This window comes from Lampris incognitus, chromosome 1 (genome assembly GCF_029633865.1).
Source record: "Lampris incognitus isolate fLamInc1 chromosome 1, fLamInc1.hap2, whole genome shotgun sequence".
Taxonomy (NCBI): Eukaryota; Metazoa; Chordata; class Actinopteri; order Lampriformes; family Lampridae; genus Lampris; species Lampris incognitus.
Genome location: NC_079211.1, coordinates 114,161,821 through 114,176,751, shown reverse-complemented (window position 1 = coordinate 114,176,751; position 14,931 = coordinate 114,161,821). Strand labels below are relative to the sequence as shown.

Sequence of the window (14,931 nt, the reverse complement as noted above, 5' to 3'; positions counted from 1 at the left end):
AGGAATGTCGATCAGTCTTGCAGAGAGGAAGTTGTATGGCGCGAGTATGGCTGGATCCTTACAGCTAGGGAAACTGGTCCACGTGATCGCTGTGGGGCTTTAGAGTCTAGAACATCACGCGCCGTGGGAGATCTGAGCAGGAATGACACGTGAGCGAGGCGGGTGTTCATGAGGCTGACACTAAATTTACTTAGTGGTGCGGGTTACAGAGTTTTGTTTGATTTTCTTAATCGAACAGGGTTGAAAGCTGGGACTTGTGTCCTGGTCCACACTCCGCAGCAGAAGGTGGCGGTAGTGCATCTGACGCTAGCTACCAACCCCCTTTAAAAAAAAGACCAAGAAGAAGAACGCACGCCCGCACGCGTTTCCCAGGCCCTGTCGGAGGACCACCGGATATGACCGGAAGCTTCACAGTCGACAGGCGTTGATGATAGGCTTTCATTTTATTATTATCTTCTAGCACGAAGCGAGTAGACCAGCGCCGTTAGCAGAGCTCAGAAAATCCACATACACGATGAAGAAAGTCAACCGACCGAACGTCCTGCTCACAGGTAACGGCAGCATTCTGGCGCTCCCCGGCAGGAGCAACGAGCGCGCGCTGTCTGTCGTCTGTACCCGGCAACGCACCCCAAGCGAGCGCGTGCCGTTTTGTTTGTTTGTTTGTTTGTTTGTTTTTCTAGAGAGAGCCTGTTTTAGATTTAAACGCGACCTCGTTGTCGGTGAAGCTTGTGATAAAGGGGACCCACATGTTTGGTTGTTCTGCAGGTACTCCTGGCGTTGGGAAGACCACCCTGGGGAAGGAGCTCGCGCAGCGGTCCGGGCTGGAGTACGTCAACATAGGCGACCTGGCGCAGGAGGGTAAGAGCCACCGCATCCCTCGCGGCACCTGCCCCGCTTAAACCCCAAATAACGGATTTGTTTTTCATTGACACGGTTTTTGTCGTCATGTTTAAATTCTGCAAAACAAAGGGGGGGGGTGAAAGTAAATAAAATGAAGAAAACTGAATAAAATGAAATACATGAATGAAAGGGGGGATCCTAGGAGTTCTCTGCAAGTCCAGGTTCTGCTGTCAGGTCAGAGAGTTTTAGTGTTCTACTTCTCCATTAACCTCAGCGAGGAGAAAGAATGACCCAGCTCCTACCTATGACCTATGAGGCAGTTCGGCTGCGTTTCCAGGAACCTGGTCTTATGTAAAAAATAACTTTCTCAGAATAATAATTGTGTTAACTGCAAAATCACGTGTTCCATCTTTCACAAGCACACCCAAAAAAATCGCATCCTTTTTTTTTTAGTTCAGAAAAATTGTCAAATTTAGGAAACAACCAGTAATGCAGATCTTCCCAAAAGGCACCAGCAAACTGACATTCATAAAATAGATTATAAAACAGATCATATAGTAACTGATTCTATAGGTGGTGGAACAGAACTGGTCTTGCCACAAAACATGATGCCATGCTATTTGGTATTGACCCCGAGAGTCTTAACTCAGTAGGACTGTGATGCACTTAACTTCGACATGCAAGCAGAATAAGACATTTATATACACTAATCAATGTGCAAAATCGATGCTAAAATACTGAGAGGGTAAATAGAAACTTTGATTAGGGTAAGGCCGAATGTAGTATGTATGTACAACAACAACACATTTTTTTTTTAAAAACCTCAAATCAGTGGTAGCTGGTGCTAAAAAAAGTTTTGGGGGGGGGCACAGTTGACCTTGGTGCAGCACACCTGACAGCTGCTTTAATGTCCACACAGTCACAGAGTTATTAAGATGGACGATGTAGCCTATAGATTTCATCAGGGTTCATAGACGGTGGATGATTGACAGTCGAGACCAGGCATCTTGGTGGGTGTGAACATGATTGACAGCCACGAGAATTGTCCAATCACATTAGATCAAAAAACATTAAAACAATACCAATTCCCTGCCAATAACAGAACTGTGCCCCATGGGAAATCTGAAGAAACCAATCAAACAGCAGTCTCAGGTCACCTGCTCGCCACAAGTTTGAGGGCTTACATAAGGTATGGTTTGGCCGGCGCCCCTCACCCAGGAAGTATATGTATTCAGACAGGAATCAACCAAATACCATTTGGAACCAATATTTAATGCGCTCACAGACTGAAAACACTTTTATTTCATAATTATTTGCATTATACAACTAAATTATATTGAACATGTTTAACTAGATTTTCATCTCTTGATATTTGAAGGGGGCGGCGCCCCAGCACCCTCTTACTGGCCAGCCGCCACTGCCTCAGATGTTGTCCAAATAAAATGAAGATATTGTCGGTGGATTCCCGTTTATCTAAACATATCTAAGTTTCTTGTGTCAGTAAGTTTTACACTACCAAGAAAAGATGTCACGACTGAAATAACTGTTACAAGTTCTTGTGAGAGAACACTAGAGACTCGTAGAAAAGCTGAACTCGTAGAGGCCCATTCCAGTGAAAGCCACGATTTCCCAGCTATGGGATGGCTTCGGGGCATTCAGGGTGTGTGTAAGTAAGATTGCACAGAAACAGTTGATGTTCTTCCCTTGAAATGGTGAAATTGTTTTGTTTTTTTAATATCGCAGATTTGGTATGAATTATGAAATTGTTTTGTTCCATTTGTCATTGTTCCACCCAACTTGTACCGATCTACTCGTTCAGCTTGTCTGCAGCTGCCTAGTCTTTGCTATAGCTGGCAGAAAGTTTGTTAGTTAAAAGTGCAACGACCACAGGAATGGCTGATGTCTCACAATTAACAATACAAGGGTGTCAGCCCAACTCACAATTCTGGCGTTTACAGGTTTCTTTTGAGGAATGAAAGTCAGTAGGAGCCAGACGGAATACCTATGTGTGAATGAGAGGGAGGACAGTGACATAGTGAGGATGCAAGGAGTGGAGGTGACGAAGGCATATGAGTTTAAATACTTGGGGTCAATTGTCCAAAGTAAGGAGGAGTTCAGAAGAGAGGTGAAGAAGAGAGTGCAGGCAGGGTGGAGTGGGTGGAGGAGAGTGTCAGGAGTGATTTGTGACAGAAGGGTACCAGCAGGAGTTAAAGGGAAGGTTTACAAGATGGTTTGTAGACCAGCTATGTTGTATGGTTTGGAGACAGTGGCACTGATGAAAAGACAGGAGGTGGAGTTGGAGGTGGCAGAGTTGAAGATGATAAGATTTTCTCTGGGAGTGATGAAGAAGGACAGATTAGGAAGGAGTATATTAGAAGGACCGCTCAGGTCGGACGGTTTGGAGACAAAATGAGAGAGGCAAGATTGACATGGTTTGAACATGTGTGGAGGAGAGATGCTGGTATATTGGGAGAAGGATGCTGAATATGGAGCTGCCAGGGAAGAGGAGAAGAGGAAGACCAAAGAGGAGGTTTATGGATGTGGTGAGGGAGGACATGCAGGTGGCTGGTGTGACAGAGGAAGATGCAGAGGACAGGAAGAGATTGAAACAGATGATCTGTCTATATAAGGTCCCACTGTTGACAGTGCATGTCAGAGCAGAAACCAAGCCATGAAGTCAAAGGAATTGTCTGTGGACCTCCGAGACAGGATTGTATCGAGGCACAGATCTGGGGAATGATACAAAAAAAAATTCTACAGCTTTGAAGGTCCCGAAGAGCACAGTGGTCTCCATCATTCGTAAATGGAAGAAGTTTAGATCCATCAGGACTCTTCCTAGAGCTGGCCGCCCAGCCAAACTGAGCAAACGGGGGAGAAGGGCCTTGGTCAGGGAGGTGACCAAGAACCCGATGGTCGCCCTGACCGAGCTCCAGCGTTCCTCTGTGGAGATGGGAGAACCTTCCAGAAGGACAACCATCTCTGCAGCACTCCACCTATCAGGCCTTTATGGTAGAATGGCCAGACGGAAGCCTTGCTCAGTACAAGGCACATGACAGCCCACTTGGAGTTTGCCAGAAAGCACCTAAAGGACTCTCAGACCATGAGAAACAAGATTCTCTGGTCTGATGAAACCAAGATTGAACTCTTTGGCCTGAATGCCAAACGTCACATCTGGAGGAAACCAGGCACCTCTCATCACCTTGCTAATACCATCCCTACAGTGAAGCATGGTGGTGGCAGCATCATGCTGTGGGGATGTTCTTCAGCGGTAGGAACTGGGAGACTAGTCAGGATCGAGGGAAAGATGAATAGCGCAAAGTACAGAGAGATCCTTGATGAAAACCTGCTCCAGAGCGCTCAGGACCTCAGGCTGGGGCAAAAGTTTACCTTTCAACATGACAACGACCCTAAGCACACAGCCAAGACAACGAAGGAGTGGCTTCGGGACAAGTCTGTGAATGTCCTTGAGTGGCCCAGCCAGAGCGCAGACTTGAACCCATTGAACATCTCTGGGAAGACCTGAAAATAGCTGTGCAGCGACGCTCCCCATCTAACCTTACAGAGCTCGAGAGGATCTGCAGAGAAGAATGGGAGAAATACCCCAAATATAGGTGTGCCAAGCTTGTAGCTTCATACCCAAGAAGACTTGAGGCTGTAATCGCTGCCAAGGGTGCCTCAACCAAGTACTGAGTAAAGGAGGAAAATACTTATGTACATGCAATATTTCAGTTTTTTATTTTTCATACATTTGCAAAAATGTCTACAAAACCTTTTTCGCTTTGTCATTATAGGGTATTGTATGTAGATTGATGAAAAAAAAAGGAATATAATCCAGTTTGGATAAGGCTGTAACATAACAAAATGTGGGGAAAGTGAAGGGGTTTGAATATTTTCCGGATGCACTGTATATGTAAGGTGCTTTGCTGTATAGTGTATATGTAAGGTGCTCTGCTGTATAGTGTATATCAGGGGTGACCACAGTTTTTTGACTCGTGAGCTACTTTTAAAATGACCAGGTCAAAATGATCTACTCATATTAAAAATAATAATAAAAATACTCAATACATGTTTTACATATATATGAACATTTATATGCAGTGTGTGTATTTATATACATGTTGTGTTACATATACAGTATTGCAATGGATTTGCATTTATATTGAACCTTACACAGGCAATAATCATACCAAGCATTTGCTACTACACTATGTTGAAATTGCATCACTGCATGAACCTTTACAGCTGTGGTAAATAGATTTGTGATCTCTACCTCTCTACTCCGAGGATGACCTGCACTGGAGGGAGTCAGACAGGGTTGCATAGTTCGGACAGTAGCTGCTGGTAGCCAGCCTCAAGCAGGCCTCCAAATGATCATCTGTCATGGTGGAACGGTATTTGGACTTGATAATCTTCACGTGAGAAAAGGCTGACTCACACAAATAAGTAGAGCCGAATAATGCCGTCAAGGAGGTTGCGCATTTCCTCATGTTTGGTACTTGTCCTCTGTAAGTAAGTTCCAAAACTCTCCATGCGCCCTGGACTTAAGCTGAATGTCAGCCTGTACTGTCAGCATCTCATCCTCCACTGCAGACGAGTTCAGGTGAAACAGTGTTGCCATTTTTGAGGCGAGGGAATCCACCTCTGTATCTTCCCCAAATGGGTAGCACATAAATGTAGCGATTGGCTCAAGCAAAGCAAAGTCTTGAAACCGTTTGTCAAAGTCTGACCGGACATTTTCAATCTGCTTCTGTGTAGTGTGCACTGTCAAGTTGCGCACACGCCCTCCCTTGCTTCTCCAGCTCTGCTGCGAGGTTTCGCAAGTTTCCCAAATCACGGCGCTGCAACTTTGAGGACAGAAGTTGCATTTTCCGTTTGAAAGCGTTAACTGAGCTGACCATGTTTACCACGCTTGTCTTTTCCCTGCAGCTCTAAATTAAGGTCGTTCAACATGTTGGTTAAATCAGTTAAAAACGCAAAGTCTAGCAGCCACTGATTGTCATTAAGTTGCTTGTGTTCCGCATGTTTAGTGATAAGGAGAAACTCCTTAATCTCCGGACAGAGCTCTCGAAATCTCTGCAAGAATCTCCCTCTACTAAGCCATCTCACGTCAGTGTATAGCAAGAGGTCAGAGTAGTTACAGTCGGCCTCTTCCAAATGTGTACGAAACAACCGTCTTTGAAGAGACCTCGCTCGAATAGAACAGGCGGTTTTGGTTGCCACATCCATGATCTCTTTCATGTTTAGCATTTTTGTGCTCAATGCTTGTTGGTGTATTATGCAATGGTAATTAAGGAAGTCAGGGAAAGCATCGTCCTCCCTGCACTTTGCAATAAATCCATTCGAGCGGCCCACCATAGCAGGCGCACCGTCCGTGGTGATTGACACCAGTTTACACACTGGGAGCTGGATTTTATCCACGAAGTTTTTGAAGATCTGAAAAATGTCCTCTCCCCGCGTGTGTTCCTTCATGGGTAGTATTGTTAACAGCTCCTCTTTTGCGGTCATATCTTGAAACACCATGCGAATGAAAATGCGCAATTGGGCCGTATCACTTATGTCCGTAGACTCATCCAACTGTAGTGAGAAACACTCGCAGTCCACGATGTCCCTCCAAAGCTGCTGTGTCAAATCATCGCCCATCACTTCACAGCGCCTTGTGACAGAATTTCTTGATAACTGGAGAGCTTTGATTGAAGATATTATTTCTGATTTGTTTTTAAAGTCCCTAAACAACGAATCTGCTGCCTCAAGGAAGGCCTCTTTCATCATCTCTCCATCTTGGAAGGCCTTCTTATGCTTAATGATGGAGTGACTCACCCATAAAGATGCTTCGGTGGCTGCCTTTGCCTTTGAATGCGGCTGCGTGAAAAGTGACTGCTGCACGATTAACTGCGATTTTAGTTCCCTCACCTTTCTCTTTCTCAGCTCGCTTTTCGGAGGGAGGTCATTGTCATAGTTTTTATGAACAGTTCAAAAGTGCCTCTCCACATTTCCTTTTTTTTGGGATAGCAATGCTAGACTGACAGATGAGACAAACGCATTTGGAATAAGACATGGTGAAAAAAAAGTCCTCCTCCCATTCCACATGGAAATGGTACGTTTTTTGTTTCTTGCTAGGTCCGGCTCCCCCACTCATTTTTGTTTTGTTTCACTTTTTAGTAGTTTTTTTTTTTTAGAGAGTTGAACTAGCTAGCTCGATGCAGTTCTGCGTTAGCTCACATTGTGGGCATGTGAACTTCAAGGTACGTTCAAGAAGGGCTCTGGTTGTTATGGTAACCTAATGTAACAAAGTTTTAGGTTCCGCTCTGGAATCTTTGGTTTTAGGCAACAGCAGACCGGCCGTCCTTTACGTCAATCAAAAGGCAAATGCCAAATGGAGGACAGATTATAGGCTAATGTCTTGGAAAAAAAAAAGTTTTTTTGGAATGTCATGGAGATCTACCAGCACTGCCTTCGCGATCTACTGGTCGATCGCGATCGACGTAGTGGGCACCCCTGGTGTATATGTAAGGTGCTCTGCTGTATAGTGTGTATGTAAGATGCTCTGCTTCTAGAAATTACACCTGATTCCCCGCAGTGCTTAAACAACAACACAACTTGGAATGGTTTTGAGTCATGGTTGCTTCTGATGATGATGATGGTGCTATGTAATTCCAGGACAGCTGTTTGATGGCTTTGATGAAGAGTACCAGTGTCCAGTTTTGGATGAGGACAGGGTAAGTTACAGGCAAATGTTCACCATGTGTGTGGTGTGTATAGTGGATGCAGTATGTGGTTGCTTGACATCTTCTGTGTCATTACATCTTGATGTGAGTCGATTGAAATATGTGTGTGACTTCATTAAGTTGTTTTCTTGTGCATTGCCTGACAGTAAGTCCCACTGAGAGAAGAGGTCAAAAAAGTCCCTGTGAATGGCATCCGGGTAGTGTGGTCTATTCCGCTGCCTACCAACACGGGGATCGGCGGTTTGAATCCCCGTGTTACCTCTGGCTTGGTCGGGCGTCTCTACAGACACAATTGGCCGTGTCTGCAAGTGGGAATTTCAAGTAATCAAACACTACAAATTTGTGTGGGAAATTTGTGGAGGGGTGATGATACACCACTACAACACCAGATTTAAAAAATAAATAAATCTGAGATGGTAGAGAAAAGCTCAGAACACATAGGGGTGGATTGATGAGCTAAAAAATGTTGTGTACGCTGTTGTGTTTTGATTATACAGGTGGTGGATGAGCTCGACGAAAAGATGGTGGATGGCGGCGTGATAGTAGACTACCATGGCTGTGACTTCTTCCCCGAGCGCTGGTTCCACATCGTATTTGTTCTCCAGACAGACAACACCAACCTTTACAATCGTCTGGAAAGCAGGTACTTCCTTGTAATTCCAAACGCGGAAACGTGAAACTCACGTTCCGCTAAACATAACAGTTTTCCTGACTGTTGAAAGTAGGGTTGCGCAGCGTCGTGAAACTGGAAAAATGACCCTGGTACCCTACTATTCCAGCATTTTACAGAACTCAATATTGTTTTTTGTTTTTTTTTAAACTTTATTTTCCAATTTTCAAAAGGACTATGCAGGGATTTCTTATTCCAATTCCACAAAATAACCATATTTTTGAAGACTATATAAAGTTGTACACATATATCTGTAAGTATTGTCGTTACAACCAGGTAAATAAAAAGTATATTCAATAAAAGGGAAAACCTTCAATAAAGTCTATGAAAGGACTCCAGGTCAAAGTAAAGTTTTTGTGGGTTTTACATATTTTATATCGGAGCTTTTCTAAAGGTAGAAAGGACAGCACCTCCCTCAGCCACTGCAAAAACGATGGAGCTTTATTCCACTTCCAGTTAAATAGGATAAGTCTGCGTGCTAGTAATGAGGCAAATGCTAGAGCATTTGCCTGCAAAGTTGTGACCTTACAGTTAGGGAGCGGTATGCCAAAGATGGCTGTGTAAAAATCAGGGTTTATGGTCTGTTCACAGATATGTGAGAATACATTAAATATCTGTCCCCAATAACTGTTGAGGGAGGGGCATGCCCAGAACATGTGTCCCACCGAGGCTGGACTATGGCTGCACCTTGGACAGCCAGGGTCTGTGGTGGGAAAGATTCTGGCAAGCTTGTCCCCCGAGTAGTGAAGACGGTGAAGCACCTTAAACTGAATTAACCCATGTCGTATACACAATGAGGACGTATGTATACGAGTTACGCTGTCCCGCCATGCCTCTTCAGAAAGCTCTACACCCAGCTCTCTCTCCCATGCAGTTTTTGTTTTGTCCCAGGATATCTGTTTCAATCCTGTATCAGTGTGTAAATTATAGAGACCCGTTTTTTCCCAAAGGGATCCATCTCTAAAATAACATCTAATTGGCTCCTGGGTGGCAGATACGGAAATGAGGGAAACACTTTCTTGGCAAAACTACGGATTTGAAGGTATCTAAAAAAATGGGATGTGGGTATGTTATGGTCTTTGGTAAGTGTTTCAAATGAGGTGAATGTTCCATCTTTAAATAGATCACAGAAAAACACCAGTCCGTTTCTATGCCAATGTTGAAATGTGTTATCTAACACAGATGACGAGAAGAATTGATTATTTGCTACTGGAAAAAGACCGCTAGCATGCTTTAATCCAAAATGCCTCCTAAACTGGAGCCATATCCTAAGTGAAGCTTTAACCACCGGGTTTGTTATTTGTATGTTACGATTATGTGGTAGTGGAGAGGTGAATATCGGTAAAGGATTGGATAAGTGTTCCATGTGAACCCAATCTGTACCCTGTTGATTCTCATATGTAAATGCCCAATGTAAAAGTTTTACAATGTTCGCAGCCCAGTAGTAACAAAGTTAGGGACCTCCAAGTATATTTTCTTCATCCTGGGGTTCGAATTGTTCCAGATGAATGATGAAATTAATCTATCTAATTGTTGAAAAGTTGTCTTAGGTATGAAAATGGGAATCATTTGAAAATGATAGAGAAATCTGGGTAAGACTGTCATTTTAACTATATTAATGCGGCCCGCTAATGAAATTGGTAGCGTTGACCACTTTTTAAAATCTTGTTTTGTTCGTTGTATTAGTGTTTTAAAGTTATGGTTATATAACCTCCCCATTGTATGGGTGACTTTGATTCCTAAATATGTAAATACATTATGTTCCAAGTTTAAATGGACAGAACTCAATATTTAATGAAAACACACTTCACATTGCTGTCTTCGGCAGCACAATAACTGCAATCCCTTAGAAAATACAAATTCTGCCTGTGTGTGGAGCAATGAAAGAAAGCTGCCCAGATATAGTTCAGTAATTTTACCAAGGAAAAAAGGTGTAGCTAGGTACAGTGATACCTGGCCTTGTAAGAAATGGGACATTTTAAATTAAATGTGGCAAAATTTTGCCTGCAGAGCCAATAATGAAGACCTGACGATATCACAGTTCACATTTCCAAAAGTTGCTTCAAGGTTTGCCTCACCGGAGCAACACATCTAATCTGGCAACGTATCTCCAACAACCACCCTGACCTGAGGTGTAGAAGTCCTGCAGGGTGGGCAGGAAAGCGGCAGTTATTTTTCCCTGCTGTCTTTACTGTTTGCTGCATTCTTTTCCTACCCGGTTTTGTTGCTGTGCCAAACCAGACACTCAGTGTGTTTACATGCACAGTTAAGTCGATCTACGGTTACAGCTCAATTAGGCCATGTAATTGGACTACTGTCTTTGTCCCAGTATACAAGAGCTGGGGAGAATCGATTTATTGACGGAAGTATGTCCGACCCCGGTACGGTAGGTGGTGATATACTCCCTTTCATCTGGTTGCTATTGGACCTTCTTCCAGTTGACCTATTGCGTCACATACCAAACAAGCGACAAACAAGTTAGCAAGCGGGTTCCATGTCGAGTGGTGAAAACATGCACAACTAGCATAGACAACTAGCAACTCGCTCTAGCACTCGCCATGTTGATACTGTTGATATTACACTTTTCAACTTCCGGGTGAAAGACCGCCGCAGGAACTATGGATCATGCGCAGAACGCCTAGGCCAGTTCGGGGCCGATTGAAGCGTATACACGCCAGAGTAAATCGATCCCCTACCGCATTATCTAGGTGTGTTAGTCCGACTTCGAGAAATTCGATTTAGTACGATTTCAGTCGGACTAACACGTTTACATGTATTTTAAAAGTCCAGTTTTAGTCGGACTAACACAATAAATCGACTTTTTCTAACATCATGTAAATATACTGAGTGATTGATGTGCACAGTACAGATTCCGTGACTGCAGTGTAGAACTGTTGAGCCAGTTCTACACTTTCAGACCAAATTTCCTCAATTGCAACAGAAGGAACATACTCTGCTGGACTTTTTTGACAATGGAGTTGATGATGTTGGTCTCCCACTTCAGGTCTTTGGTAATGGTAGTTCCCAGACACTTGAAGGTCTCCACGGTTGACACAGGGCTGTTGGATATTGTGAGCGGGAGCAGTGCTGAGGGGCGGTGTGTCAATAAAAACAAAGTGTTTAGCTAGCTCCAAACTACATACATCTACACAAACTAAACGGGTTCAAGTCCAGTTCTTGTGGTTCTGTAAAATTCTGGAGCAAAATGTGTATTACTGCACACAAAATTAATGAATACGTACACTACCGTTCAAAAGTTTGGGATCACCCAAACAATTTCGTGTTTTCCATGAAAAGTCACACTTATTCACCACCATATGTTGTGAAATGAATAGAAAATAGAGTCAAGACATTGACAAGGTTAGAAATAATGATTTGTATTTGAAATAAGATTTTTTTTACATCAAACTTTGCTTTCGTCAAAGAATCCTCCATTTGCAGCAATTACAGCATTGCAGACCTTTGGCATTCTAGCTGTTAATTTGTTGAGGTAATCTGGAGAAATTGCACCCCACGCTTCCAGAAGCAGCTCCCACAAGTTGGATTGGTTGGATGGGCACTTCTTTGAGCAGATTGAGTTTCTGGAGCATCACATTTGTGGGGTCAATTAAACGCTCAAAATGGCCAGAAAAAGAGAACTTTCATCTGAAACTCGACAGTCTATTCTTGTTCTTAGAAATGAAGGCTATTCCATGCGAGAAATTGCTAAGAAATTGAAGATTTCCTACACCGGCGTGTACTACTCCCTTCAGAGGACAGCATAAACAGGCTCTAACCAGAGTAGAAAAAGAAGTGGGAGGCCACGTTGCACAACTGAGCAAGAAGATAAGTACATTAGAGTCTCTAGTTTGAGAAACAGACGCCTCACAGGTCCCCAACTGGCATCTTCATTAAATAGTACCTGTTAGAGCCTGTTTGTGCTGTCCTCTGAAGGGAGTAGTACACACCGGTGTAGGAAATCTTCAATTTCTTAGCAATTTCTCGCATGGAATAGCCTTCATTTCTAAGAACAAGAATAGACTGTCGAGTTTCAGATGAAAGTTCTCTTTTTCTGGCCATTTTGAGCGTTTAATTGACCCCACAAATGTGATGCTCCAGAAACTCAATCTGCTCAAAGAAGTGCCCATCCAACCAATCCAACTTGTGGGAGCTGCTTCTGGAAGCGTGGGGTGCAATTTCTCCAGATTACCTCAACAAATTAACAGCTAGAATGCCAAAGGTCTGCAATGCTGTAATTGCTGCAAATGGAGGATTCTTTGACGAAAGCAAAGTTTGATGTAAAAAAAATCTTATTTCAAATACAAATCATTATTTCTAACCTTGTCAATGTCTTGACTCTATTTTCTATTCATTTCACAACATATGGTGGTGAATAAGTGTGACTTTTCATGGAAAACACGAAATTGTTTGGGTGATCCCAAACTTTTGAACGGTAGTGTATGTCATATGAATTATGATGATATTCACAATTTCCAGATGCTTGTATTGTGTTATTTTTAATTACATGTGTAATTTTCTTTAGTCCTCCTCCTTTCCACATCCTCAGCGGGGCAGTGCTCCATCTAAGATGTATTTGAGATGCAAAGAAAATCTAATAAAAACGCAAGATGCCAAAAGACTGGACAGAGATGTAGCTAAATTTATTTGCATGGATCAGTTTCTATCAGTGCATTAAAAAAAAAAGATTATTCATTTGGTATTAGAGTGAGGGTAGGATGGAGCGCGAGATTGACAGGCGGATTGGTGCGGCATCAGCAGTAATGGGGATGTTATACCGGACCGTTGTTGTGAAGAGGGAGCTGAGCCGGAAGGCAAAGCTTTCAGTTTACCAGTCAGGCTTCGTTCCAACCCTCACCTATAGTCATGAGCTTTGGGTAGTGACCGAAAGGGTGAGATCGCGGATACAAGCGGCTGAAATGACTTTCCTCCATAGGGTGTCTGGGCGCAGCCTTAGAGATGGGATGAGGAGTTCAGTCATCCAGAGGGAGCTCGGAGTAGAGTCATTGCTCCTTCACATCTAAAGGAGCCAGTTGACGTGGTTCAGGCATCTGATTAGGATGCCTCCTGGGTGCCTTCCTTTGGAGGTTTTCCGGGCACATCCAACTGGGAGGAGACCCCGGGGTAGACCCAGAACTCGCTGGAGGGACTACATGTCCAATCTGGACTGGGAAAACCTTGGGATCCCCCAGGAGGAGCTGGAGGGCGTTGCTGGGGAGAGGGACGTCTGGAGTGCCCTACTTAGCTTGCTGCCACCTCGACCCGACCCCAGAGAAGCGGCTTAAGAATGAATGAATCTAACTTGTATTGGTATCTAAGTCAGAATTTTGGTATCAAAACAACTCTAGTAGAGGGGTTCAGATTCGTTAGACTAATTTTCTCAGGGTTTATTGCAGGCTTTTGTACTGGCATCACTAATATTTCCACTTTTTTTTGCAGGGGCTACACAGGGAAAAAACTGCAAGACAACGTGCAGTGTGAGATCTTCCAGACCATCTACGAGGAGGCCGTCGGAGCCTACAAGGCAGAGATAGTCCATCGGCTGCCTAGCAACAAGCCAGAGGACCTCGAAAGTAACTTGGAGCAAATAGTCCAGTGGATTGAACAGTGGATGAAGGACAATAACTAATGACCAGAAGATCAGATGAGCCTAAAGGCCGTGTGAATTCACAAGACTTTGTTTACATGAGTAACAGAGAACAGAAACAAGAACGATAAACGAGTGCACATATGTAAGGAAATTCATTTTTTGGTTGGTTGGCCCCTACTAAACAGAAGTCTCCGGTCTTTATTGTTGAGACTGCCTTAATAGGAATTTAGGTGTGACCATTGTTGATTGGTGTGGCGTGTGTGTGTGTGTGTGTGTGTGCCGGGTGCTGACAGACTGACTCCTAATTGAACTCGATTCAGGAATTTTCCAAAATTAGCTCAAGTATTTTCATAATTGGAGAACATTTACAAAAGGACTAATAACTAAAGCTGACGGTTTCAAGCTCAGTAGTGATTCTGTGCTCACTGATCTCATATTTTTTCTATTAAATATATTTATTAAACTCGGGATACATACATAGTGTGACATTAACGTTGAATAAAATGCAAAACTGGGGAAAAAAGTCAGTACGTTTACATGATGTTAAAGAATCAATTTATTGTGTTAGTCCGACTAAAACTGGACTTTTAAAATGCATATAAACGTGTTAGTCCGACTTAAATCGTACTAAATCGAATTTCTGGAAGTCGGACTAACACACCTAGATAATGCGGTTGGGGATGGACTCTGGCATGTACACGCTTCAATCGGCCCCGAACTGGCCTAGGCGTTCTGCGCATGCTCCATAGTTCCCTCGGTCCAATAGCAACCAGCTGAAAGGGGGCATATCGCCACCTACTGTACCGGGGTTGGACATACTTCCGTCAATAAATCGATTCCCCCGGTTCTTGTGTACTGGGACAACGATAGTAGTCCAGTTACATAGCCTAGTCGAGGTATAACCGTAGCTCGACTTAACTGCATGTAAACGCTGTCACTACATCAGTAATCCCGAAACCTTGTCGGCTTTGTGGCTCAGTGGCACAATGTTTGCATTGCTGCCTCACAACAAGAAGGACCTGGGTTCGATTCCCACCTGGGGCAGGGTTAGCACTGGGGGAGGTGCATGTTCCTCCCCAGGCCTGTCTGTGTGCAGTGACTGTCTGTGT

The 14,931-nt window shown here is 43.6% G+C and overlaps 1 protein-coding gene across 2 annotated transcripts; it reads left to right on the top strand.

Annotated features, from left to right (window-relative positions):
- The first annotated feature begins 366 nt into the window (after window positions 1-366).
- Window positions 367-14,340, top strand: ak6 (adenylate kinase 6). 2 transcript variants are annotated; one of them, XM_056290907.1, is made up of 5 exons: window positions 367-551; window positions 766-858; window positions 7,498-7,556; window positions 8,063-8,204; window positions 13,672-14,340. In XM_056290907.1, exons 1-5 carry the CDS (start codon window positions 515-517, stop codon window positions 13,764-13,766), a joined length of 426 nt encoding a protein of 141 aa, XP_056146882.1. In that variant the 5' UTR covers window positions 367-514; the 3' UTR covers window positions 13,767-14,340. The 2 variants fall into 2 exon arrangements, with proteins under 2 accessions (XP_056146882.1, XP_056146874.1); XM_056290899.1 differs by having other exon boundaries at window positions 8,063-8,208.
- The last annotated feature ends 591 nt before the right edge of the window (window positions 14,341-14,931 follow it).